This window comes from Oreochromis aureus, linkage group 13 (genome assembly GCF_013358895.1).
Source record: "Oreochromis aureus strain Israel breed Guangdong linkage group 13, ZZ_aureus, whole genome shotgun sequence".
NCBI classification, from domain to species: domain Eukaryota; kingdom Metazoa; phylum Chordata; class Actinopteri; order Cichliformes; family Cichlidae; genus Oreochromis; species Oreochromis aureus.
Window position 1 is genome coordinate 35,337,547 of NC_052954.1, and position 27,954 is coordinate 35,365,500.

Below are 27,954 nucleotides of genomic sequence, written 5' to 3' on the forward strand. Positions count from 1 at the left end.
TTGGATAACTTAACAACCAAAGTATTAAAATCTCAACCCCATCACAATCTCACAACCCCGTTACAATCAAAAACATGACAGGGTTGAGTGTGACTGGGTTGAGATTTTTGCACAAACTGCCCGCTGCTCAATGTAGTGAATACCAGACAGAGAGCACATGGCATGCATGAAATTCAAAATCACCATATATTCATGAACTAACAAAAAACTTTTTCATAAGTAATAGTTTTCTTTTTTTCATGTTACGGTGTTGAGTCATTGAGGTTGACGACCACAATATCACAAGATAAATGACTAAAATAAAGGAAAAGAATGGAGCAACTTGCCTGTCTCTGTGGTCCTGTTGTCCAAAAGACTTCAGTGATGTCACTTCCTGATGTATATGGAATTCTGGGTCACACCATTGTATTGATGGCGGTGGGATCATTCATGTAACGGGGTTGAGGGGCTAGTCAGGTACAGGAATAATTGTGATTTTAATGAATAATTAACAATTAAATTTGAAAAAAACAAATATAACAGCAAAAAAGCACAAATAGATGTTTAGGTTGATACCAAAATTTATTGACTTTTTAAATATTTTTATTTGGTATTTTCAAAGTAAACTTTCATCAAGGCCATGAGGGACATGACAAAATAGGTGGTGTCAAATGAAAAAACTGTATTATTTCCCATAAAAAGATAAAAATTAGTTCAATTTTTTTACACTGTATTAAAGGGTACATTTCAATATATATGTAAAGCTGTTTAAATAGAAAGTTTGGTGACCCAATAGATGAAATACACCATAAGAGACGAGAGGGACTCAAATTGTGCCATTTTCATGGAATGACTCTAATACTTGAAAAATATGGAGATGAAAAAATAATAAATTTAAAATGTAAAATAAAAAAGAACACCCAAACTTGGAAAACATGAAAATGAAAGAAATGAAAAAATGAATAAATGACATAAGTTTTGTTTTTTTTTTGTTTTTTTTTAAAGAAGGAATATTACAAGTAAAACTGCCTGCAGCACACAGCTGAAAACATCTGGAGCTGCTTAATTCAAACATGTTGCTGCCTCCATCCATCGACCCATCATCCATCATCCTTTATCCTCCGCTGATGACGGTGGCAGCAGGTTGAGCAGGGACTCCAGATCTTCTCCTCAGCGACACCTCTGGGTCCACCTGTGGAATTTGAGGCGCTCCCAGACCAGAAGAGGGGGTTCGGGGTCTCCCCTGAGGTCTTCCCCCGGTTAGGCATGTTGCTGCAACAAATTCATGCTGAAGAATCAAAAGTATGATTTCAGGTGCTGAGATGTGTTCTTGGGTTCTGATTCTGTGAGTGGGTACAGCTGGAACTTTGAGCTTCGGGCTCCTGTCTGTGTGATTATAACATGTTGCTGCCGCTGCATCGGGGACAGGCGGGGGACTCGGGTGGTTCTGGCGATTCTCTGGCTCGCTCCGGTCCGCGGGGCTCGGTATCATCAGGTTGAAGGTGTTATGTTGCTGGGGAAGACTCCAGTTCTTCCTCACCTTCCTGCAGCCTCACCCTCGCCGTTATACTAAAACTCAGCCAATCAGAAAAATCACTCCACGTATCACTAGGCAGACGTCCAGGCCGGCAGCCAATCGGATTGGGCGGCTCGGGAAAGGTCGCAGGGAGCTGAGACAGACCGAGTGACAGCGTCTGAGTCCCGGGGAGGAACATCAGGGAATCTCCGTGGAAAAGCCCCGCAACGCGGTCAAGATGCCGAACAAAACCAAGAAAGAAAAGGTAAGATCCGCGTCACTGGCGTGCCCGGGGCATTTTTCCACTGAGATTCGGTGTGGCGGGTGTTTTTTCTGCTGCTGGAGACTTCAGACGTTTTATTTCACCGAGCTAATGGCTAGCTCACCTGCTAGCTGTTAGCTCGGGCCCAGCTAGCAGAGGACCGCTAAGCTAACGGCTAGCCGCGAGTCTGTGCTCGGCGCCCGCCGCGGAGACGCTTCGTTTAACCGCACACCTGCTGAGTGTTTGAGCGCACACTTAGCAGGGATATTAGCGTGTAGCTGGCCACCGTGATTAGCCGTGCTCTGTTGCCGGAGCTCCGGAAAGAGTCGCTGACTGTGCCTGAATTATTGATGCAGGGCTCGGGTGAAGGAGAGGGTCTGAGGCGCTAGAAGCGGTTAGCCGTTAACTGAGACTACAGGATGACCGGTAGATGTCCCGCTGGATGCTGCGATTCCTAGGCTCACAGCGCAGTCTGAGCTCACCTCACACACCCAGAGAAATACCGGATTAAAGCGATTTGTTTAATGATGCAGCGCTCAGAGCTGATCAATCATTGATCGTAATGATCAGATAACTGATCAGTTTATAACCCAGCACTTATGTTCGGTTCTGCTGATTGTTATCGATTATTTGTTTAGTCTGTAAACTTGAACGGAGCAGCAAGAAAGCCAAAAGAGAAAAACTGCTGATAAGTAACGGCCACAGTCATTGATTATTGATGATCTTCTCTCTGTGAGTAATTGATTAATCGGCTGTTTCCGATGTCCGAAATTGTATTTTTCGGCGACTTTAAACTGAAAATAATTTTACAAAAGCAGGTTTGAAGTCACATTTATGTAATGAAAACGACTCGCTCAATAAATCACACAAAAAAATTAATACATTTTAAACATGAGCGAGAAAAGTATTAAAGAATAAAATAAAAACACAAACACAGCAACGAGTATTTAAAACGCGTTTAAACGATCAAATATTTTTTATTCCATTTAAATATCTTTAAAAAAATATTCTTTGCAAAAATGAGAGAACTGCAAAATACAGCAAAAAACAAGACTTAAATTAAACCTAAAAATATTAATAAAGTTTCAAAATGAGATCAAAAATAACATCTGACCCCAAAATGAGTTCAATTCAATTCAATTCAATTCAATTCAATTTTATTTATATAGCGCCAAATCACAACAAAAGTCGCCTCAAGGCGCTTTATATTGTACAGTAGATAGCACAATAATAAATACAGAGAAAAACCCAACAATCATATGACCCCCTATGAGCAAGCACTTTGGCGACAGTGGGAAGGAAAAACTCCCTTTTAACAGGAAGAAACCTCCGGCAGAACCAGGCTCAGGGAGGGGCGGGGCCATCTGCTGCGACCGGTTGGGGTGAAAGAAAAATGAGTAAATTCAGTTAAAACAAAAAACAGAAAAATTAAAGCTAAAACATATAAAATTAACATTTAAAGTAAAAAAAAGAAAAGATGAAAACAGAAAAGTGTATGTATAAAAATATAAATATATTTATAAGGAAAAAACCCCATAAAACAATTGGAAACATAGAAGATCAAAATCAGAATTTGACATCCAAAACATAAATATACAGCTTCAAAATCAGAAACATGTAAATATATAAAAACAAATAAAAACTCTAAAATACACAAAACCTAATGAAAAATAAAAATACTTTTTTTAAAAAATAAATAAATATTAGAAGACTAAAAAATGGAAAATCATTTAAAAAGATGATGATAATAAATCAAACTTTGGCAGAGATCAGCTACTTTTAAGCTGAAAGCGTTTGGCTCGGTGCTGATTTCCTGTCTTCGGGTTTGATCCCGTGTGCTGGTGACACGCCTGCAGACGTCCTCACGCTGTGGCGATGCGCACATGGCTGTTGTGATAAACGCGGCTGAGATCGCGTGTTAAATATGTTAGAATGAGAATGAAGGATCGCTCAGCAGGTGAGACGGTTCACCTGTGGGAGCACACCTCAAAGAGCAAAGGGAGCTTTGAGCGGCTCACGCAGCCTTTATTGTGAAAGTCTATCTAGAATGATTTTGTGTAAGACGTACAGTAAGACGTAAAAAGACTGAAAGTCATAAAAACAGATCGAAACACGGCACAGTGAGGCGAGTAACTCGCCCTGGAACCTGAATTAGGATCAAAAAGTCAAAATAAGAACTGTGAAAGTGCGATGCCCGTGCTGCTGCTCAGGTTCACTCGGAGGAGAAACGCTGGTCGGTGTTCATCGAGTCTTAGCGTACACACCGGAAACTCTGATTGGCCAGCATTTCTTTGGGATGGGTCACATGACTGCTGGCTGGAGGAAAGCATTTATTATTTTTAACATCCCGGCTGAACGTGCCGCACGCAGTCAGAGCGTCCAATAAAGAGGACGTGGCTGTGATTGGTTGGGACTCGAGCAGAAGTCCCTCCCACACGTGCCTTCACGCAGTCACACATTCACATAAGTTCAGGTTTGTGCTGCACTGATCCATACTGAGTATTGATCGATACCAGCGTTCGATCGGTAATCTGTATCCCTAGACTGGGAGTCGTTCTTTATGTGAGGAGATGTCTGAGCACCTGGGTGTCAGTGTCAGCCTGCCGGGGGTAACCTGGGTTACCTTAACCTGATCAGCTGACGGGTTACATCATCACGCCTCACACAGACAGACTGAAGCAGCTTATTCAATAACTGCAAATGTTTGATGCAGATCAGAAACAAAAATGCCGGGCTGTGGCGCTTCCTCCTCTTCCTCAGTGCTCGGTAAAGGTTTCATGTTTCAGCTCAGCTGATTTTCCTCAGCTCTGGTGTGAGTTTGTTGTCACAAAAATCAAAACAAGATCAGCTGATTTATGTTTTTCTCTGTGTGGGAACAGGAAACGACCAAATCTGCCAAAAGCAGCACGAAGAACAGCAGCGGCAGCGGGAAGGATGTGACCCCGGAGAACTTGGATGAGGTGAGTGCCGATTTGGTCACATGACAGCGAGGAGCTGATATGAAAGGTTCCACTTTAAAAAGTCGAGCTGAAGCTCTGCCTGTAGTGATTCACAAACATATGCAGAGTAATAAAGGTGAAAGTAAATATACTCGAGTCCTCCCCCTGCAGGCTGCAGGTATCCCTGCTAGAAACAGACAGAGGGTTAAAATACAGCAGCTTCATCAGTTTCTGTGGAGTCAAAGCCTGCCTTCAGTTGTCAGGCCACTCTTCTGTGGAACCAGCTGCCAGTTTGGATTCAGGAGACAGACACTGTAGCTGTGTTCAAATTCAGGGGCCGCATCCTCCTCAGGACCTGGCCTTCGCAGTCTACGTGGACTGGGGCCTCCAAAGACCGAGAAGGCCGGAAGTAAACGACTGTGAAAATGGACGGTCTAGCCTTCAGATCTGCGTCACCGCTGTCTCGGTGTAGTTTAATAAACTCGGCCGTCTGCTCCTTGCTATCTAAAATATAACAGGACACTGGAGTAAACTCTCGACCGTCTCACACTTCTGTTTAATCAGTTTTCTGTTTGACGTTTATTCAGCTGTGTGAAAACTATAACTTTAATCTCAGCCAAACTGATTTACTCACGAACAAATAAAACACTGAAAAAAGCCAAACAATAACATTTTTAAGTTATCTGAGTGATTATATATCATGTTTAACCTCAGTAGCCAAAGACCGCAGGTGGTCTGAAAATGATGTGCCGGGAGTCCGCTGTTCTCGCCGGCTCTAGTGACCCTTGACCTCCCGGTCAGCTATCGAGGTGGTGGGTAACAGACGTCTCCGAAAATGTTGGAGCACTTTTGCAAATATGCGATGTCTTGATAAACCGAGCAGATATTTGAAGTTTACACAGCTACTTTCTCGTCTGAAAATATCTTAAAAGTTTATTTTGTGTCACAGAAAGTTAAAGTTAGTTATGCTGCTATAGGTGTAGGCTGGTGGTGGATTCCCATGTTCCACTGGGTGTTTCTTCTTCACTCACCATGTGTTAATAGACCTCTCTGCACTGAATCATTAGTCATTATTAATCTCTGGCTCTCTTCCACAGCATGTCTTTATCTTGTCTTCCTCCCCTCACCCCAACCAGTTTCTCAGATGGCCCCGCCCCTCCCTGAGCCTGGAGGTTTCTTCCTGTTAAAAGGGAGTTCTTTCTTCCCACTGGCACCAAAGCGCTCGCTCACAGAGGGTGACATGATTGTTGGGTTTTCTCTGTTATTAACACAACAGCATCAACTTCCGGCAATTTCCATGCCATGAAGAAGAATAGATTCAAGTCAGATATTGAATGGCTGGTGTTTGTTCATTAACATCGGCGACACAAACAGACAATTAAATCTGTGCTCACTGTTTCCTCTGAAACCTGTTTTATAACCTGTGTGTGTGTGTGTTATCAGTCCCAGCAGCAGAGCGGCAGTAAGCGTCCCAGTAACAGCACGCCACCTCCCACCCAACTCAACAAGATCAAATACTCCGGAGGTCCTCAGCTGGTGAAGAAAGAGCGCCGCCAGAGCTCGTCCCGCTTCAGCCTGACCAAAAATAGAGAGTTACAGAAGCTGCCCGCCCTCAAAGGTAACAAAGATCCAGCTTAAACCTAATGTAAAGCCAAGTTAAACTCCTCTTGAACCATAATTAAACCTGGTAGTATCACTCAAACCTGCTGCAGGAGGGGTCTCAGCTGACAGCAGCAGTAGAATCAGCTGACAGTAGAATCCCCTGGCTGTAAATAGAACCAGGTGATTGGCTGTAAAGCATGTCAATGGTAGCACGTGTGCTTTGTCAGTCGGTGGTTCTGATTGGCTGGACCTTCATCACATTTGGTGAGATCACTGATGATGTCACCACCATCGTGTTGTATGGTTGTTTCTGACTCCTCCCCTCTCAGACGCACCACCGATAGAGCGAGAGGATCTATTCGTGCAGAAGCTGCGTCAGTGCTGCGTCCTCTTCGACTTCATCAGTGACCCCCTCAGCGACCTCAAGTACAAGGAGGTGAAAAGGGCGGGGCTTAACGAGATGGTGGAGTACATCACGCACAACAGTGAAGTGGTGACCGAGTCCATCTACCCCGAGGCCGTCATCATGGTGAGAGGATGGTCTCCACCACAGAAGAACTACTTCTGGTTTGTTACTCTTTAATTAAAATAACTTTTATTTTTACTTTGTTCAGTTTTCAGTCAACGTGTTCCGCACTCTTCCTCCGTCCTCCAACCCGACCGGAGCCGAGTTTGACCCTGAGGAGGACGAGCCCACGTTGGAGGCGGCGTGGCCTCACCTGCAGGTACTTCCTGTCTGGTAAAGGATGCAGTGTTTGTAGCGTTTATGAGCTAATGCTAAAAACTAGAACCATCAGCAGACACTCAGAAACCTCAGAAAACTAGAGCCAGGCATCACATGGCACCGAAGAAGGAGAGGGAACCACAGACATGAGCTTGGTAAACATCAATTCCTCTCTGGACGCTGCTCTGATTTCTTAAGCTCATCCACACAGGAAGCAGTGAGCAGGCCATAAACACAATCAGTGACACTGCAGAGTGTTCCAGCTTCAACGCCGACCAATGAGAGCACAGAGTGAGAGTTACATCTGAGCAGGCTATGAGTGAAACACTTGGTCAGATAATATCATTAAAAATGCATAAACACGGTCCACAGGTCCAGTTCAGATGAAGATAGCAAACAGCTAGCAGCTAATCTGAGGAGCTGGAAAGAAAAGTGTCTGGACGTCTTCAAGTTTCTTGAACAGATTTCATCCAAGAAGCTTCTTCAGCTCTAACAACGACTGGTGGAGAGTCGCAGGTTTAAGCCATATGGGAGTGTCCTTTCATTCTTACAGATGTATAGGAGGCTCTTAAAACGTGGTAATCAGCGAAGCTGCACAGAAACGAAGGTCAGACACCAACGAGGGAGAATCAGAAGGACAAACAGGAGTTCAGGTTTGTCAGAGACACTCAGTCTTCTCCCAGCACGATGTCCTAGTGTACCACAGACACACACTCAACAACACAGCTGTGCAGAGAGGAGTGCTCAGGCCTCTACACTGGAGACGCCAAACAGTTCACACACGGTCACTCTGAGGACACCAATGTCCGCATGGTGGACAAAGAAGACAGATGGTTTGAAAGAGGAGTGAAAGAAGCATCTATGTCCATCTTTGAACAGAGGCCGGGGCTTATGACACGGGACTTTAACCTGCAACTCGCCACTGTAGACCGTAGAACTGAAGAAGCTTCTCGGATGAAACTTAAAGAAGTCCAGATGCTTTGTTTCCTAAGCTCCTTAGACTACGATGACTGAGAACCTTCACAGATGGCTAAGGAGCTACAGCCCCCTGTGTCGCCATCCAAAAAATCCTTATGAATGGTGAAATGATCAGTTTTTACAACAGCTGTGATCATGTTTATTCCTGCTGTGAGGCTGAACATCCTGGTCTTTGTCAAAGCTCCACCTGTCAGAACATGACCTGTTTTTTGTCCAAAACCCAACGTGTGTGTGTGTGTGTGTGTGTGTGTGTGTGTGTGTGTGTGTGTGTGTGTGTTTCACAGCTTGTGTATGAGTTCTTCCTTCGCTTCCTGGAATCTCCGGACTTCCAGCCGAACATCGCCAAAAAATACATCGACCAAAAGTTTGTACTGTTGGTAAGAAGTCAGCTGTTAGTGTTGGTGTCAGAGTTCAGGTGTGACCTGTGGGCCTCTGACTCGTTGAATTGTGTTGAAGCTGCTGGAGCTGTTTGACAGCGAGGATCCCCGAGAGAGAGACTTCCTGAAGACCATCCTGCACCGGATCTACGGCAAGTTCCTTGGCCTCCGCGCCTACATCCGACGCCAGATCAACAACATCTTCTACAGGTCAGAATCCACAGACTCGGACCCACAGATTCAGACAGAACCACGGGCTGTTTGTCAGTACTGAAGTACGCAGGTCCGTACTTCGTAATGTCACACGGGAGTCAAGACTTCCAGAGAACACAGTGCGATTGTTCTACAATATTTGCAATACAAAATGACAGATGACATAAAACAATTCCACGTGATGTAGTAGATTTCTTTAAGAAAAAAAAGATACTTTTTTAAAGTCCTTTGGCAAAATTCACTTTTGCGTATCATCTGTTTCATAATGTCTAATAAGCCTCATACAGTTAAACTCAATCACTACATGACAGAATCACAAGCTTCTCTTAATAAACATAGTACACATGTATGCCTGAATAAAAACAAACAGGTGAGATGTTAGAACGCTTTTATTTTAGTAAACACTCAAACTTACAACAGACAGCTGCTGGGGTTTGGAAGAGAACTGAACAAATGTTTAAAATATAATCTGATCATTGTTGGAGCCGCCTTCAGGATCTCCACGTATTAACATCTGGTTTTGTTCCCGGGCAAAATGTTTCCCAGATATTTGAAGGTTACACAGCTACATTCTCGCCTGAAAATATCTTAAAGGGTTTTTTTGTGTCACAGAAACAGTCATGTTTCAAACCTTTTAGCCGCTCTACTCCGCCATTGCTGTGTTTGAGTTTTGGACGAAATGCATTCTGGGAAATTTGGCTGCACTAAGTCCACACTTCCATACATTACAGGGTTTTTCCTGTGAGCCGGAGCCAAAGTAGCACGGCTGTCACTGAGGTTAAAAATTTTATCCCAGGTTCTGGTATTTTGTGTTTGTGATATACAGACACTGCAGACACAGCTGGAGGACCGAGCTTTGGGCTGTTTGGTTGAATGTGATCCTCGGAGTAGAGATTAGAGCAAAGTGAGCTGCAGCTGCTCTGTGTACTGTGCAGTCGTCCTGTTTTTGGTTCAGATGCTGTAACCACCTATGATCACCAAACACATCTAAATCCCAGTTTGACAGTGACCAAGATAATCCAACAATTTACCAGTCAAAGCAGCCGTATGTACGTGGAAATTACGCTGGTTACCCAGCGTTCTCTCCCCAGAAGATGCCAGAGGAGGAGCGGGGAGGTGTGCCAGTGCGGGTCAGAACTCACCTGAAACCTCTGATCGTCGCCCTTGGGGTGATGGTTTTCGACACTTGGAAACTGTTGGGGTATCTGTGGAATTCAGGCCAATTGCTTCACCGGCCATCATGGAGCATCCCACACATGGTGGGGGATGTGGGACTGTGGAGGTGGTCCCGCTGGAACGGGACGCGGCCTCAGCGTGCAACGATCCAAATGGCTCTGTTGAATACTAGATCACTAGCTAACAAAACTTTCCTTCTCAGGGACTTTTTTTTCTGTCCCGGACTTGGACTTTCTGTGTTTAACTGCGACGTGGCTTCATGCTGGTGAGTCTGCTCCTTTTTCCGAACTTCTTTCACCCGGCTGTTCGTTTTTTAGGTCCCTGCAGACCTCTGCACTGGACTAGCTTTCATATTTACATCCAGTTCTCACTGTTGTCAGGTCTCGGCAGATCTTTCAAGCTGCGGCAGGTTGGAGTTGGGTCTGCTGTTGTCTGGATGTGACACGGGTATATCAGACTGTTTCCTGTTTTCAGCCCCAGCTCTGCAATAAAGCTAGCGTCCTCTGTGAGACGTGTGCACATAGTCCTTCAAGTGTTGCAGATTTTCTCACTGCTTTTAAAAACTATGACTTTTGGACTTCCACGCAAGCTTGACTACCGAGGACCGTATTTCCCTGCACTGCTGTATTGGCTGTATTTTTTGCCCCTTTTATAACCAAATGGACTAAACCATCCTGTCAGGCCTTGTTGGTGAGTCGACCAGCGCTCTAAGACGTGCTGAGAGAAAGTGGAAAAGGACAAGCTCCAGGTCTTGTTAGAAATCTCTGTGACTGTTTGTCAGCAGTCTGTTTACTTCTCAGATATTGTTTCTAATAACAGTCACAGGCCTCAGTTTCTTTTTAACGTTTCTAATTCAGTGGCTAATCCCTGCTGTGATGCTGGTCGGGCTGTGGTCTGTCCTGGACTGTTGTCACCTCAGGCAGAAGCAGGCCCATCTGTACCTCATCCCAACAAAGCTATCTTTGAGACCTCGCCTTTTTAAAGTGACCTTTGACTGGGACCAACTATTCTAGCTCTGATAAACAGTTCTTTTGCACTTGGTTGTGCTGCAGCTACCTATAAACACGCTGTTGTGCAGTGTCTTATGAAAAGAAGCTGTTCTTTCTAATTACAGACCTATATCTAAATGACCATCTCTGTCACAGACACAGTCGTTTCTAAGTTTATATAATGTGTGGTAGAGTTTGAGTCAGGTTCTAGATCACATAGACTGCTCTTTGCTTCTTAATGATCTGCTTTCAGACGTTGACTCTGGCAGTTTTCGTGCTTCTAGACTCGTCTGCTGCCTTTGACGTCCTTCTGCCTCGTCTAGAACACCAAGCTCCAATCAAAGCCACTTCTGACGAGGTTCATGCCTCACCAGCAGAGGTTTCTCTGTACTTGTGGGAGACTGTTCTTCTACATCAGCACCTCTCACTTTTGGAGTACCTCAGGGTCCATTCTGGGCCCACTTCTTTTTTCACTGTGTATATTACCTCTTTGCTGATGTGTGTGTGTGCCCATTCGGCTGAACAGCAGAGATCCACAGGAGCCTGAGCTAAACTGTCTTAGCAATTAAGCCCTGGATGAGGATACGTTTGTTAAATCTTAATGACAGAAAGACCGACGTCACAGGCTTTAAGTTTGACCTCTTAAGCGAGTCTTCTGACACTCGAGTCATTTGGCTCCTTACGGTTGTGTTGCTGGGCTGGTTTCATCAGAGCCAAGCTGAAGCCTTATCGTGCTGGGCTTCACAGGTATCGAACATGCATGCATGTCCACCGTGACCCCGACATCACTCCGTGGCTGTATTAACTTCACACCAGATAAGAATCTGCTACACCCTTTCCCCATCCACTCACACTAACTTCCATTAACATCTGTTTAACTTACTAATATCAAATCGCATCTTAAGTGTGATATCATAGCAGAATGAACACCGTCACTCTCCGTCAGTGGTTTGATTGGAATGTTTCCGGGTTTTTTTCTTCTCATTTTTTTTCTCACTTTTCCCCCTCTTGTTTTTATGCTGCTCACCCTTGTCCTTGGTTTCTTTCTTTCTTTTTTCTTTCTTTCACTGCTTCGATCACCTGCTTCCACACTCATCCACAAATAACATCCTTTATTTCGACACATACGCACAGCACGATCACACACAGTCATGCGCTCAACGGCAGCACATTTACATCAGTCAGACAGCGCACACAGACCTACAGGATACACACACTTAAGCCAAGCGTACTCATATTAGTAAATATGCACACACACATAGTCAGACTCAAGGAGCATCTCGCCACACATTTCTTCTCTCTCTCCGTCTCTTTATTTATGAACAAGTGATGTATTCTCTCCACCTGTCTAAGCGACACACACAGCACACACCCCTAGTTATACACAGACATCTATGGGCGCACTAAGATTCGTTACATGGAATGTAAATGGAGCTGGCTCCAGAGAAAAGAGGTTAAAATATTTAACCAACTCAAAAACTACAGGCAGATGTTGTCCTTTTACAAGAGACCCACAGACCTCTTAGAGGTTCGAATGAACTTAAAACACCTGAGTTTCCTAATGTGTTCTCAGCTTGTTATAACTCTAGACAAAGGGGAGTAGCAATTTTAATCCATAAAAAAATTAATTTCACAGTACTCGATACAGTTATAGATCCAGAGGGCAGATTCTTAATCATTAAACTATCTATACTTGATAAAAAGCTATGTATTGTAAGTGTATATGGTCCAAATGTTGATGATCCCTCATTCTTTCACGGTTTTTTCAGTGCACTCTCTGAACACTTAGATGGCACACTTGTTCTTGGAGGCGACCTCAACCTGGGACTAAATGAAGAAATGGATAGGCTCAACACAGCAGGAACTCAGCGTAACTGGCAGTAATCAAATATAATCAAACAGTATATGAGCGACTTTGGTCTTTGCGATGCATGGCGCTCCCTTCACCCCACCAGTAAGGAATATACTTTTTTCTCACATGTTCATCACTCCTACTCTCGTCTGGATTATTTTTTTTGGTCAGCAGCTCACTGCTGAGTGACATTTCAGACACTGAGATTCACCCTATAGCTGTCAGCGATCATGCTCCTGTATCTTTAACACTAATGCACAAGAATAATACTACGCCAAGTAAAAACTGGAGATTTAATACATCACTGCTTAAAGATGAAGACTTTATTAAATATTTTAAAAAGAATGGACTCTATATTTAGACTTTAATGACACTCCGGAACTTCAGCATCTGTTCTATGGGAAGCAGGAAAGCTGTGATGAGAGGTAAAATAATTTCTTTCTCATCACATAAAAAGAAAAAAGAAAACAAAAATATTCAGGAATTAGAAAAAAACCATCAAATCCCTAGAAGAAGCCTACGTGTCACACCAAGATCAGGAAACACTGAACAAAATACGCAAAACAAAACTAGAATTAAATGAGATAATTGATAAAAAAACAAAATTCTTAGTACAAAGACTACGCTTACAAAATTATGAACATAGTAATAAATCCAGTCAATTTCTAGCAAACCAGCTAAAAATAAAGAAAGAAAAAACAACTATATGTGCTGTTCAAGATTCATCTGGGAACACAATATATGAACCAAAACAAATAAACATTTTCAGGGATTTCTATAAAACGTTGTATTCACCACAAATAAACCCATCTAAAAAGGAAATTGATCAGTTTTTAGACAACATAACTCTTCCAAAATTATTAGACAGTCAAGCAATGGCACTGGATTCACCACTGACACCAGGTGAACTCCAGGAAGCCCTGATAAGCATGCCCAATAATAAGGCTCCAGGTCCAGACGGCTTTCCTGCAGAATTCTACAAAGAATTCTGGACGATTCTGGCACCAGTTTTTTACAGAACGTTGTTGGAAAGCTTGCAGATCTAACTAAATTAAACCATATCCCACTTTTAAAGAAAGTAGAAGGTGATCTGGCTAGGTGGAAATGTCTACCCATATCACTCATGGGAAGGGTTGCCGCTATAAAAATGATGGTATTACCAAAAATAAATTATTTATTCTCAATGATCCCAACTAAACCGCCACAAGATTGGTTCAGATCTCTAGATTCATATATGTCCAAATTCCTTTGGAAAGACAAACCCCCACGTATAAGCTTAAAAACACTACAAAAGACCAAGGATAAAGGAGGATTAGAACTACCTAACTTTCAGCACTACTTCTTAGCCAACAGGCTTCAGTTTATCTCAGGATGGCAAAAACATACCCTCTTAGATGAACCTTGGCTAGATGTAGAACAAGCACTTTGCAATAATCTAGAGATTTCAGATCTACCATTTATCAGCTCAAACATCCAACGACATGAATGCTTCAAAAGCATCAACATCAGCTCTTCTCTGACAGCATGGTGGGAGTTTCTGAAGTTGTCTTCATTAATCCCATGCAAACGTACACCTATCTGGAACAACCCTGACATTTTACAAAACAATAATATGATAAACTTTTCAGATTGGAGTGGTAAAGGAATCAAATATTTAGAACATATACTAGAAGGAACGGAATTTATTTCATTTGACAGACTAGTTACACAATATGGGATCAACAAGAAAAGATTTTTAGAATATCAACAAATTAAATCCATAGTAAAAAAGAGATTTAATCCAGGTCAAGTTGAATTACAAACACCACCAAGTGTGGTTCAATTTCTTACTCTTAAAACCCCCAAATTACTATCCAAAATATACAGAATGCTTTCTAAAACAGATGAATCAATATCACTTCCTATTGCAAAATGGGAAGCGGATTTATCGATCAGCTTAGACCAAAACTTCTCGTCTCAGATTTGCTTAAAAACCTTTCATCTAATTAGAAATCCCAGTCTTCAATTAATTCAATACAAAATACTACATAGAGTGCACTATACAGGTCATCGGATGTTCAAGATGGGCTTTACGTCTACCAACAACTGCTCACACTGCCAAACCAATTCACCGGACAATTACAGGGAGTGCAGAATTATTAGGCAAGCTGTATTTTTGAGGAATAATTTTATTATTGAACAACAACCATGTTCTCAATGAACCCAAAAAACTCATTAATATCAAAGCTGAATGTTTTTGGAAGTAGTTTTTAGTTTGTTTTTAGTTTTAGCTATTTTAGGGGGATATCTGTGTGTGCAGGTGACTATTACTGTGCATAATTATTAGGCAACTTAACAAAAACAAATATATACCCATTTCAATTATTTATTTTTACCAGTGAAACCAATATAACATCTCCACATTCACAAATATACATTTCTGACATTCAAAAACAAAACAAAAACAAATCAGCGACCAATATAGCCACCTTTCTTTGCAAGGACACTCAAAAGCCTGCCATCCATGGATTCTGTCAGTGTTTTGATCTGTTCACCATCAACATTAGTGCAGCAGCAACCACAGCCTCCCAGACACTGTTCAGAGAGGTGTACTGTTTTCCCTCCTTGTAAATCTCACATTTGATGATGGACCACAGGTTCTCAATGGGGTTCAGATCAGGTGAACAAGGAGGCCATGTCATTAGTTTTTCTTCTTTTATACCCTTTCTTGCCAGCCACGCTGTGGAGTACTTGGACGCGTGTGATGGAGCATTGTCCTGCATGAAAATCATGTTTTCTTGAAGGATGCAGACTTCTTCCTGTACCACTGCTTGAAGAAGGTGTCTTCCAGAAACTGGCAGTAGGACTGGGAGTTGAGCTTGACTCCATCCTCAACCCGAAAAGGCCCCACAAGCTCATCTTTGATGATACCAGCCCAAACCAGTACTCCACCTCCACCTTGCTGGCGTCTGAGTGGGACTGGAGCTCTCTGCCCTTTACCAATCCAGCCACGGGCCCATCCATCTGGCCCATCAAGACTCACTCTCATTTCATCAGTCCATAAAACCTTAGAAAAATCAGTCTTGAGATATTTCTTGGCCCAGTCTTGACGTTTCAGCTTGTGTGTCTTGTTCAGTGGTGGTCGTCTTTCAGCCTTTCTTACCTTGGCCATGTCTCTGAGTATTGCACACCTTGTGCTTTTGGGCACTCCAGTGATGTTGCAGCTCTGAAATATGGCCAAACTGGTGGCAAGTGGCATCTTGGCAGCTGCACGCTTGACTTTTCTCAGTTCATGGGCAGTTATTTTGCGCCTTGGTTTTTCCACACGCTTCTTGCGACCCTGTTGACTATTTTGAATGAAACGCTTGATTGTTCGATGATCACGCTTCAGAAGCTTTGCAATTTTAAGACTGCTGCATCCTCTGCAAGATATCTCACTATTTTTGACTTTTCTGAGCCTGTCAAGTCCTTCTTTTGACCCATTTTGCCAAAGGAAAGGAAGTTGCCTAATAATTATGCACACCTGATATAGGGTGTTGATGTCATTAGACCACACCCTTCTCATTACAGAGATGCACATCACCTAATATGCTTAATTGGTAGTAGGCTTTCGAGCCTATACAGCTTGGAGTAAGACAACATGCATGAAGAGGATGATGTGGACAAAATACTCATTTGCCTAATAATTCTGCACTCCCTGTATATCCACGCTCTTTGGTTCTGTCCACCAGTTCAGAAGTTTTGGCGTGAGATATGTGAAGACTTATCAAAGTGTCTGAAATGTAACATTCCAACTTCCCCTTTAGTGTGTTTGTTGGGCAGCTTAGATAATGTCACTACTAGAGCTGGGCGATATATCGAGTTTTTTAAAAATATCGATATATTTTTATACGAGATATAAGATGTGACAGTATCCTTTATATCGATATCGTCTATGTTACGTTATAATTATAGTTGCGGAGCCGCAAGTTTGCCTCTCTTTCGTCCACTTTTGTCTTTACGCAACGTTACTCGACCTCGCCTCTCCTTCACTGAACACAACTCCCCCTCCTCCCCCATCGCTTCACCTGCAGGCAGCGACAAGATGGACAAGGCAAATCTCCGTTAATGAGTTACTGCGCATCGCCCCGTGCGTGGGGCTGGACGGCGTCAACGTGAAAACGAGCTAACCACGCTAACGAGCTAGCCACACTAACGCCATGCACGGCCTGAAATCCTTTCATTTTCTCAAAAGTTGACTGCGCGCCTTTTGTATGAATTCTGGTTGTGCTTGATGACCACGAACCGATTTTATGTGATACACAGCGCTCAGCAATCTGTCAATAAATGTTTTAGTTCGACTTCGCTAAGCTACGGAGCCGCACCGCTTGATGGATTGTCGGAGCATTACAGCTACCGAGGAGCCTCGCGGAGTGATACGTACTGTGCTTCAACGTAATATTACCGTATTGTGTGTGTATAAGGACCATAAATGGCTCCTGTTCAGAGACATGGTTACGAAGCGGATTTCAAACTCCAGGCTGTCAGTCACGCAGTAGAAGTTGGGAACAGAGCAGCTGTGAAATCTGTCTTTGTTATTATGCTCAGCGTCTGTTAGTTTACATTTTGACTGCACAATTGTGAGCTCTTTATTATGCACAAAACAACATAGTTTTATTTTATTTATAGAGCATCATTATTTAATAAATGCTCATAATTTATTTTTGAGTAGTTTTTTTCATGTACATCTATGCTGTATGTTAATAAAAGTGCCTGTGTGACATCTGGGACACAGCTTTGACTAAGAACTCTCTTTTTGTTCTTACTTTATGGCTTTAAAAAAATATCGAGATATGAATTTTGGGTCATATCGCCCAGCTCTAGTCACTACAGAAAGGAATATCGCCCATATGGTTTTCACTGCCCTATGCATAGCCAAGAAAACAGTCCTCATGAACTGGAAAAATAAAAATAATCTTAATTCTAACCAATATAGAAATTATCTATTAGATTACATTAGTCTTGATACAGCCTCTGCCACCACATCAGATCAATTGCTCTGGGCTCCTTTGATCAGCTCCATCACCTAGTGGGGTGGGGGTCATAGTTTGGTCCCACCTTCACTGTTGTGATGGGTGTGGGGTAGGGACAGGCTTAGGTGTCGGGGGTTCCCAGGAGCATCTTCCTTGGGGGCTCAACCCGGGTAGCGGTCATGGCCAATTAAGGGGTCTGTTGGCTCTTAGGTGACGGTTTCCTCGTGGCTGCGTGCAGCGGGGCTAGGGAGGGTCTGTGCTGACGGACGTGGGTTACTGACCTGGTAGCCTGGCTGCCACTGGGTGTGTCCGGGACGGGCGTGAGGTTCTGGGGCGCCTGTCTCTGGGCTGGGGCCCTGGCCGGGCCTCAGGGGCTGGGTCCTGGTTGGTGTGTTGCCGGGGTTGTGGGCGGGTGGGTGTATGGGGGCCCAGCCCTGGCGCAGGGTGCCACCAGTGCATCGAGCCACCTGGGGGGCTCTTCAACTGGTGGGGGAGGCTGTTACATCTTGCAGGAGCTTTCCTCTCTTCAGGAACTCTCTCTGCAGGAGGTGGAGATACAGGAGAGGTGGAGGAAGATCTCAGCCTGGGCGTCTATTGTCTTGTGTAGTCTGGAAGATGAGTGGATGATGGGGTGGGTGCAGTTTTCTCTGTGGTGGGGTCGGGTGGGCTGTCCCGGGCTCTGGGGCAGGGCCGGGCGGCGCTGCTGCACTGGGCCCCGGTCCGGATGGGCCTGGGCCCCCTTTCCCTGGCGGGTTGCAGAGTATGGGGGTGCCTACTGGGGTCAGCAGAGGAGCTGGCCCCAGGGAGGGGTCACTTGCCCCTCCCTTCCTTCCCTCCCCATCTCCGGCTGCCTCCCTCTTCCCGCTCCACCACAATTACCCACACATGCAGGGCCTTGGGGTAGGGGTGTGTCACCAGGGTGCAGAGGAGGCATCCCCCCCCTCTGTCCCCTTCTGGCTGCCTCTGCCTCAATTTTATCTCACAACTTAGACATTCACATTACTCACACTCTCATTACACATACATATAGGATCTTGGGGTGGGCACGCCACACAGAATCCAAATTACCATCAGGGTGTACACCTCACCCCTGGCGTCGTTGCCCACCTCTCAATTTTAAATACACGTAGACATTGAGGGCTAGCAGGAGGGGCTATGTGCTTACCTGCTGCTCTGGCAGGTAGCTCCATGCCCTCCTGGGTTTTAAATGCACCTTAGAACACACATGCATCAACACTACATATGAGCGGGTGGAGGAGGTTTGAGTCTTCACACACCCCGTTCTCTGCGGCCTGCTGGAGCGGGGGCTAGGAGGAGGAGTTGGCCGTCCGACTGGGGTCTGGAATGTGGGGCCTCCCTGCTGCTGCGGAGTCGGGCGGTCTGCTTCTCCCCACCGCAGGGAAAAGGGTAACACCACCTGGGTCTGGGTGCAGTTTCCCCCCAGGGCAAGGGTACCTAGACCCGGTTCTTAGAGTACGCTTGGGGAGTGTGATTGTGTGTACAGCGTCTCTTTATGTCTGTCTCCACGTTGGATGAGTGCTGAGTAATTGCTTATGAGAGCATGAGGGTGGGAATGGATGTTTTATCTGTGTGTGCCTGTATGTCTGTGTCTATATGTCAGGTTGGGTATCAGACGCCACCTCTCTGGGGACATCTCAGGCCCTCCAAGGTTTGGAGGCCTATCTCCCCCCACCACTCCCCCTGCCAGTGGCGGACGCCCTCAGACATCAGTGCGTTGGTGGTTCTTTGTGTCCGGGGATGGGCGCCCAGGTACACACCGGCTCACTCCTGGTGGCTGTTTGTCGGGGCCTGGAGCCTGGGGCTCGCTCGGGCCCCTTCGGGGGTGGGGTGCCCTCGGCCTCTCGGCCTGGGGCTCGGTCACTCTGGCACAGCTGGCTGCCGGCGGAGCTCATGGGCACGTCACTGCAACCCCCCCTGGCTTCTGCTCCGCAGTTGCTGAGTGACCCCTCATCTGGGACTCTCCTCAGCTCTTTCTGGGATAGTGGTGCGGCTGCCCCTATGTTGGTCTTCCTTGGTCTCTTGTGTTCTGGGGGCCTCTGGATGTCTGGAGTTTTGATCTCCTCCATACCTGCTTCATGCCCTGGAGGACGGGGCAGTGGCCCCCCCACACCCTCTAGCAGATCATTACATGAAGGAACCTTTTAAAAACAAGCGCGTTCATGCTCACAGGTGTACACACGGGTGATCACACACACAAACTACACCCTTTTTGGCTCTTACCTCAAAGCACACTGTGTGCTGTCGATCTCACGTGCTGCACAATAATGTTTAATATTTAGTATTTACTGTCATATTCCCATAGATCATTGTGATGATCCAGGTGATTAATATATGTATTTTTTGTCTGCTTATTCTGTTGGTTTTTGTTTGTTGCCCTTTTTCCCCGTCCCTCTTCTCGGCTGTTTTTCTTTCCTGTTTCTTTCTCTCCTTTCTTTCCCCCAGTCAAGTCTGTCCCGTATTCAGCAAGTGAAAATAAAATAAACAATAAAAGGTGAATCAAATAGACCAATACAGCAAGGCTGGGATGGTCAATTTGGTAAAGTAAATCCGTTGGGCATCTTTCTTCGCCTTTAGACAATAATTCTGATGGCAAAAGAACCAAACGGGACAGGCAAAAAAAAAAAAAAAAAAAAAAAAAAAAGAACATGCATGCATGAACACATCACTCCTTCATCTTCTCTGTGTTCACCTTAGAATTGATTTTACGATTGTATTGCTACTTTTTAACAGACTGGCACCTGTGAGAGCTCTGAGCTCACCTAACGGAGGTGACGGAGCTTTTGCGGCAGTAACAGCAGATCTGTGGAAAAAGCTACCTTTCCACACCTGCACACATTTAAGTCTTTATTAAAAAAACATTGGTATTTGACATCCTCACAGACGATTGGATTTTCTGATTTTATTTTAATGTTGAGTGTTGTGTTAGTCAGCTCTGTTGTTTTAAATGTTTTAAATGACGTGCTCCACCTGCAGGTTCATCTATGAGACGGAACATCACAACGGGATCGCTGAGCTGCTGGAGATCCTGGGCAGGTAACACACACACACACACACACGCACACACACACACACACACCCTGTGACCTCTGACCTCAGTGACCCCCCCCCTCTGTGTGTCTCAGCATCATTAACGGCTTCGCGCTGCCTCTCAAAGAAGAACACAAGATGTTCCTGATCCGGGTTCTGCTGCCTCTGCACAAAGTGAAGTCTCTAAGCGTGTACCACCCACAGGTCAGAGGTCGCCCTGTCCGTCAGTTCGTCTGTAGCGTCCGTGTGTCTGTGCTGACTGCGTCTGTCTGTTTGTCCTCAGCTGGCCTACTGCGTGGTCCAGTTCCTGGAGAAGGACAGCGGCCTGACCGAACCTGTGAGTACCGCCCTGCTGAGCCTGTTTCCATGACAACCCTGGGTTTCTGCAGCACCACACGCACAGAAATACCCGCATGATAAAAAAATACATGGTCATGCACTGAAGCGCGCATCGAAACACCTCAGAGCGCCTTCAGCCCGGCAGGATGTTCAACTCTGCACCGGCCTCACTGGTCGCTATGGAGTCCAAGCCTGCCGAAACAGGAAGTTCAGATTGTCGGCATAAACTCACGCTGACGCAGAAATGTCACAAACACTTAAAAAATTGTGCATGTGGACACCATGTGCACGTTTGATCAGCCAATCAGACATCAAAGTTAAAGGCTGAGGAGGCAGAGCAGATTTAACCCAGAAAACAAGCAAACAAACTTTATCCATGTGGCACGATTCGGCCCTGCTGATCTGATGATGTCATAATTATGGGCGGAGCAGGTCAGCTACTAATCGAAAGGTTGGCGGTTCGATTCCTGGCTGCAGGTGTCCTGCACGCCGGGCGCCATTTACACTTAGTTTAGTCAGAGCCGCTCTTCATCACATTGAAGCTCAGCGACTGAATCGTCATGCTTGGAGAGCTGCAGTTATGATCGCTGTAACTAAACTTTTGTAACACACTGACCTTTGACCCCTCCAGGTGATCATGGGTCTGCTGAAGTTCTGGCCAAAGACTCACAGTCCGAAGGAGGTGATGTTCCTGAACGAGCTGGAGGAGATTCTGGACGTCATCGAGCCGTCCGAGTTCGTCAAAGTCCAGGAGCCGCTCTTCAGACAGCTCGCCAAGTGTGTCTCCAGCCCGCACTTCCAGGTACCAGAAACCAGAACCTGGACCAGGGCTTCTGTTAGCTGTTTGCCATGGTGCCAGTTGTGCGCCTGGGCTCTCTAATTCCAGCTCACTGAGGGTGGAAGCATGTCGGCGTGGCAGCGCAGTGGTTAGCCTCGCAGCAGCAAGGCTGCTTGTGGTTGTGGCTCTTCCTGTCTGTGCGGCTTCCTCCGCAGTCCAAACACATGCGTGTTGGCTTTACCAGTGACTCTGAGATGTGCGGCGGATAAAGTGCTCAGTAACGCTGGGGTGCTGGGTCTGAACCGGGCACGGAGAGCACAGCCTTCAGCGGGAAGTCGGATCCAGTGAACGATGTTGTGTCTGAGCACGCTCAGTGCTGCTGTTTGTTTCTGTGAAACATGACAGCTTCCTGTCCCCGCAGCCTGATGATGGACACGTGGGATCAGATTAGAGGGAATGAATGTGATTGGTCGAAAAGGTGTTCAGTCGTGTTTGTGATGATCCATGTAAACGTGAACATGTCATTTCCTCTGAATGTCAGCTTTTGTAAAAATGTGTGACATCACAGCAGGACTACACAGCGGGCTTCTAATCCGAGTCCAGATCAGACCAGAGCTCCCAGTTACTGCAGCTCAGCTTTTACCTACACAGGTGTGTGTGTGTGTGTGTGCAGGTGGCAGAGAGAGCGCTGTATTACTGGAACAACGAGTACATCATGAGTCTGATCAGTGACAACGCCGCCAAGATCCTTCCTATCATGTTCCCTGCACTCTACAAGAACTCCAAGAGCCACTGGAACAAGTAACACACACACACACACACACACACACAAACCACTGATCAGCTCTGCCCACATCTTTGTTAGCCAGTCAGCGGTGTCCTGACAAAGACAGCAGGAGCGCTGACGTAACGAGTGTGCAGATCAATACTGAGCCTGCAGAGAGTGAGTCAGCCAATGACAGCTGAACTTTGGAGGATCAGCATGAGGGCGTGAGCGCAGGAAGCTGCTTGAGGTGCCTGCGCTCGTTTTCTGTCCTGTGAGATCAATGATGTCCTGCAGGGTCGTCAGGAGTGACATCACAGGAGTGTGTGTGACTCCTGATGGTTTTCTCATACAGTCGTAAAAATAAGTTTAGAAATCATCAATCGAGCACATTTCAATGGTGCAGCGAGCCTTTCATTTAAAACAGGAACTGACCAAAACACTCCCTCTGACCCCGCCCACAGAGTTCAGTGTGACGGTGAGACCATCACAGTCCCGCCTCCGTCACAGACGGTACACATGAATAAAACATAAACAAATGAAAACAAACAGTCTTGGTTCCTGTTTGTTCTCGCTGCAGCTCACACTGTCCTGTTGTTTCCACACTGATCTTCCTCCTCCTCTATCCTCCTCAGGACGATCCATGGCCTAATCTACAACGCCCTGAAGCTCTTCATGGAGATGAACCAGAAGCTGTTTGACGACTGCACGCAGCAGTACAAGGCCGAGAAACAAAAGTACGACTCTGGGATTCACACAGCTTTCGGCTCCTCTTCCTCTGCTCCTCTTTCTCACTGTGTGCGTCTCCTGCAGGGAGAAGTACAAGCTGAAGGAGCGGGAGGAGGTTTGGCACAAGATCGAGGAGCTGGCTCGGCAGAACCCTCAGGTACAGCACGCACGGGGACGTGAAACGCTGCACACTGAGCCCTGCAGATGTGACAGGGACGCTGGCTTTAAGAAACAACTGCTAATGTTTTAAAACCGAAGCCATCGTCTGTCAGTGTGACGTCATGTGATTGGTTGGTTGGTTAGCTAAATAGTGACAGGACGATACCTGGGAGGAAACTACCCATCAGTGTGAGGGGAGCACTTTGTGCTGCAGCAGTGAGTTCATGTTAAACCAGGACATACTGTGTGTCTGTAGCAGGAAGTGGCTGTTCACTGTAGTGTTTCATGTCCTCTTTAAACCTGATCACAGTATTGATCAAGATAACTGCCCACTGATTTCACTCTGTGGACGATTTCTGTTTGATCGATCTGCAGATTATTCAGCTCTGTCCCCGGGTCTCTAGATGAAATGTGGGTCAGAGGTCATCAGGATTCCTCCCCCATTAACATTATGTGTCTCTCTTTACTTACAGAGCAGTAAGCTCCACCCCCTACGCCCAGGACTCCACCCACAAGAAGAGGTCAGCTCCCAGTGTCTAATTAATGTATGTATGTTACGATCCATGAGGCTCAGGGCGCCCTGTAACACGTGTGTGTGTGTGTGTGTGTGTGTGTGTGTGTGTGTGTGTGTGCACGTGTGCAGTACACGGTGTATAGTAACAGCAACGTCGCCGTGTACTCGATGGAGACAGAGACGCCAACAGCCGAAGACATTCAGCTGCTGAAGAAGACTGTGGAGAGCGAGGCATCGCAGGTAGCACGCACACACACGCACACACAAAGACACAGAGTGATCTCACTCACATCCTCGCAGACAAAATGCTTTAATATTCTGGCGTGACATTTTCTCCGTGGCTTCGTGTTTGATGTGACAACAGTTTGATTCCAAACTCTTTGACATCAAAGTCATTAATAATTATTAGTTATAATCAGTGTTGGGTAAGTTACTTTAAATTAGTAACTTAGTTACATTACTAGTTACTTCCATCAAAAGTAACTCAGTTACTTCAAGTTACTCGTTACTTTCAAAGTAAGTAGTTACTAGGGAAAGTAACTTTGGTTTTACTCAGACTTCTCTTGTTAATGTGTTGCTTCCGTAACTGGATACCCAGCCAGAGTGCCAGTCTTCTAGCTTGCTTACTTGCCACAAGTGCACTGTGCCACCTACCAATAGAAAGGAAAAAATAATGTGCACATTTCCACGAGAGAAATCCCACGCCTGGACTGTCGTTGACCGCCGCCATGATTCTAGCCTGCTTTTTACATCCAACACAAAAACTGCAGTCGTGGTGCTTTTGATTGTACTCAGAACTTGGAAATTCTGCCTTCTGAATAGGAAGATGTAGGTAACACCAGACTGCAGATGAGCTGCATACAGGGCTGGACTGGGTTAAAAAAAAATCGTCCCGGGCATCTTGACTAGAGACCGGCCCACCATTATAGGAAAAATCATAAAGCCTTTGAATGAAAATAAACACTGTTGTGACAGTGATGTACACTGTTCTGATGGTATATATGTATCAATCTATTAATCGTTTGTTGTAAGACTCAGATAATTATTTATTAAAAGCGAGACATTTTAAATGAGAATAAGAAAGAAAAGTATTTCTTTGTGCCCCCCTTTCCCTGTTATGCCCTACCTGCCCCCCTGGCAACACTTTGCTAGATCCGCCCCTGCACAGTTACCAGCTGTCAGATACTTAGAAAAGGATCCTGGTGTTATTTGTCTCTCAGAAACAGCTCATAACTTCCCTTCAACTCATTCATGTCACCTAAAAGGTAAACCTGTTTCTCCATCACCTGTTCAGCTCTGATGATTCAGTAAGGACATCTCCTGGTTTCATCTTCATGTTTCCCTCTCACCACATATACAAACCAATATCATGACCAGCAGCTTTACAGCTGTGGCTCCAGCAAACATCAGCTGATCAAATGTGCTGCTGTTGTTTAACGCGACATCCGCTGGTTTCCTCTTTCTGGCGCAAAGTGGGCGATAAATAAACAAGAGAGAAAAGCCGATCAGCTGATCATTGATCAGTTTCATGACTGAAGTAGAAACAGGAGAGGAGAGAATGAGAGAAGAAGAGGCAGCTGTGCAGCTTCAGCTTTGTCTTTTTCATTGTAGCTGAAGTCCGGGACAAACTGTGTTCCTTTTCACCTCAATACGAAACGCGTAATATTTTCTCTGAATACCAGACGATTCTGTTTTTTACGGGACGGTTGGAAACTCTAATAATTAACCGTATGAACAAAATAAAGTTCAACATCAGTAACATAGCACCCACCCAGCTGTATAGAAACTCAGTCATGCTAGCTAGCACGCAGTATGAAAAAGTCAGCAAGAAAATAAACTCGCTTCGGGTCTCTCCTCTTGCCTCCCTTTTCCTTCATCCACCTGCTGGCCTCCACCACTTGCTAATGTTACTGAATCTGTGGAAGCTCCGTGATATCCACCACACGAAGTAACGAGTAACGAGCCTATCTAAATCCCAGTAACGAGTAACGCGTTCCTGGTTTTGGCATAATAACTAGTTACCGTGCTCGTTACCACAATAATAACGTAGTTACTGTAACGCGTTACTTAATAACGCGTTAGTCCCAACACTGGTTATAATTACATCATTAAGTATTGTTAATTTAAAAATTACATGAATATGAATATTATGAAACTTATTGTTAAAGATTTCCTGTAATTTTACATTTTAATGTTTGAATCTGTACAAAATAATGTAAAAAATCATTTTTAGAATTTTTTTTCTCTTGTCTGACATTTTACTTTAAATATAAAAAGAAAAACATTTAAACCCCAGAGAATATTTTTATTGGTACATTTGTTTTTATTTTGGAACACATTTAAATTTACTTGACTTTTATTTTGAAATCTTCAAAAATACAAAAACAAAATTAGTAATTTCTAAATTAACGTCGACCAAGATTAATATTGGTTCAGTTTCAGAGAGTGTGTGGAATATTTTTAATCACTGAATCTTTGTGTGTGTGTGCGTGTTTGTTTGCGTGTGTGCGTGTGTGTGCGTGTGTGTGTGCGTGTGTGTGTGTGTGTGTGTGCGTGTGTGTGTGCGTGTGTGTGTGCGTGCGTGCGTGCGTGCGTGCGTGTGTGTGTGTGTGTGTGTGTGTGCAGGGTCTGAAGGATCTAAAGAAGGATAAGGTCCTGATGAGGAGGAAGTCGGAGCTGCCGCAGGACGTCTACACCATCAAAGCTCTGGAGGCTCACAAGCGAGCTGAAGAGTACCTGACGGCCAATCAGGAGGCTCTCTGACCGGAGGAGGCGGCCCCTCCTAATCCCAACTCCGTCCCCTTGCGTCCGTCTCTCTGGGGAGGAAGTTGATGCCGTCGTGGAGAGCCTGGTCCCGGGTCAGACTAAGGCGAAGCTGACGCCACCGCGTTCACGCAAAAAAAAACGAAAAAAAAAAAAAAAAAAGAACGGCTCAGCTCTGCCCCCCGGTGGCCGACCACACGTAGGACACTGTAGAAGCTCCGTCCGTTCACCTGCTGTTTAAACTGTGTCAGCGGTCCGCCGTGATTGGACATCAGCTTCATGTTGCACTAACACTCCCACGCCTCCACCCACGCTTTAACTCCTGCTGCTGCTTGTTCTGAACCTACGTCGGGCAAACCAACGCATTGCCGACAGCCCGTCCTGCCGCAGGAAGCCACGTGATCTGCAGCTGCTGTCTCTGCATCTGCTTTTTGCCCACGCGCCTCACCATTACTTTTACAAACGTCTTTGAACGCTTTATCCAGCGAGCCAGCAGCAAGTCTGCTGGTTCCTTATTTTTACAGGAAGTGATCAGAATCTTCGCAGGTTCAGGACAGCAGAACAGCGATGATCGCAAACGCACTAACAAATAAGTCGGCCGAAACGATCAACTAAAATTTTATCTGCAAAATAAAAACAGGACTGAAAACGCCTGGACGTCTTTCAGAATAAGAGCATTAGCTGTAGCATCTGTACGCTTCAAACTAAATGCTTTTCATTTTCTATTTTTCAGAATAAAAGCAGCTGTATCGTCTTCACAGTTCAACAAAAAGGTATCAGCTACAGCTTTCTGACATTTCAGAATAAAAGCATGAACCGTGACAAGGCGGAGTTTTGTCTGTAGAGCCCTTTCCTCAAAAGGGTGGATTTTTGACCCAGTGTTTCCGTGGAAACGAGAAGCAGACACAGAGTGGGCTGTGCTTCGCAGTGCTGCTGCAGCTCCTTCACTTCTGTCCCGTTGCACCTGAACACAGCGCTGATGTGTTCACTGACCCGCTTGGTTCTCCAACAGCGGCTTCATTCCACAGCTCCACCCCTGAAGCCTAGCTCTGCCAATCGACTGCTAGTCTGTACGTCCGGCAGACTGAAGCTGGCCGATGATGATGATGATGATGTGGAAGACACAGTGAATGTAAACATCCTATCAGGACACCCCCCCACACACACACACACACACACTGTGTATCTGTGTTTTAGTCCGGCTGAGGGCAACTCGCCTCAAGCGTTAGCTAGCAGCTCCTCGGGTTAAAGGTCAAATGCTTC

At 45.3% G+C, this 27,954-nt stretch overlaps 1 protein-coding gene across 1 annotated transcript; it reads left to right on the forward strand.

Annotated features, from left to right (window-relative positions):
• The first annotated feature begins 969 nt into the window (after window positions 1-969).
• Window positions 970-26,853, forward strand: ppp2r5d (protein phosphatase 2, regulatory subunit B', delta). The gene is made up of 17 exons (XM_039621834.1): window positions 970-1,760; window positions 4,637-4,717; window positions 6,140-6,314; window positions 6,628-6,827; window positions 6,913-7,023; window positions 8,285-8,377; window positions 8,457-8,587; window positions 20,593-20,652; window positions 20,742-20,850; window positions 20,930-20,983; window positions 21,617-21,787; window positions 22,437-22,564; window positions 23,162-23,263; window positions 23,340-23,412; window positions 23,888-23,935; window positions 24,058-24,168; window positions 26,554-26,853. The coding sequence occupies exons 1-17, from the start codon at window positions 1,734-1,736 to the stop codon at window positions 26,689-26,691; spliced, it is 1,812 nt and encodes a 603-aa protein (XP_039477768.1). The 5' UTR covers window positions 970-1,733; the 3' UTR covers window positions 26,692-26,853.
• Window positions 26,854-27,954: the final 1,101 nt, after the last annotated feature.

Bases quoted from the DNA above. Each gene is read 5' to 3' on its own strand.
- ppp2r5d (XM_039621834.1), top strand. From the start codon at position 1,734: ATGCCGAACAAAACCAAGAAAGAAAAG. The intron at 6,828-6,912 runs GTGAGAGGATGG...TACTTTGTTCAG, and splicing joins ACCCCGAGGCCGTCATCATG to TTTTCAGTCAACGTGTTCCG. The intron at 23,936-24,057 runs GTCAGCTCCCAG...GCACGTGTGCAG, and splicing joins GACTCCACCCACAAGAAGAG to TACACGGTGTATAGTAACAG.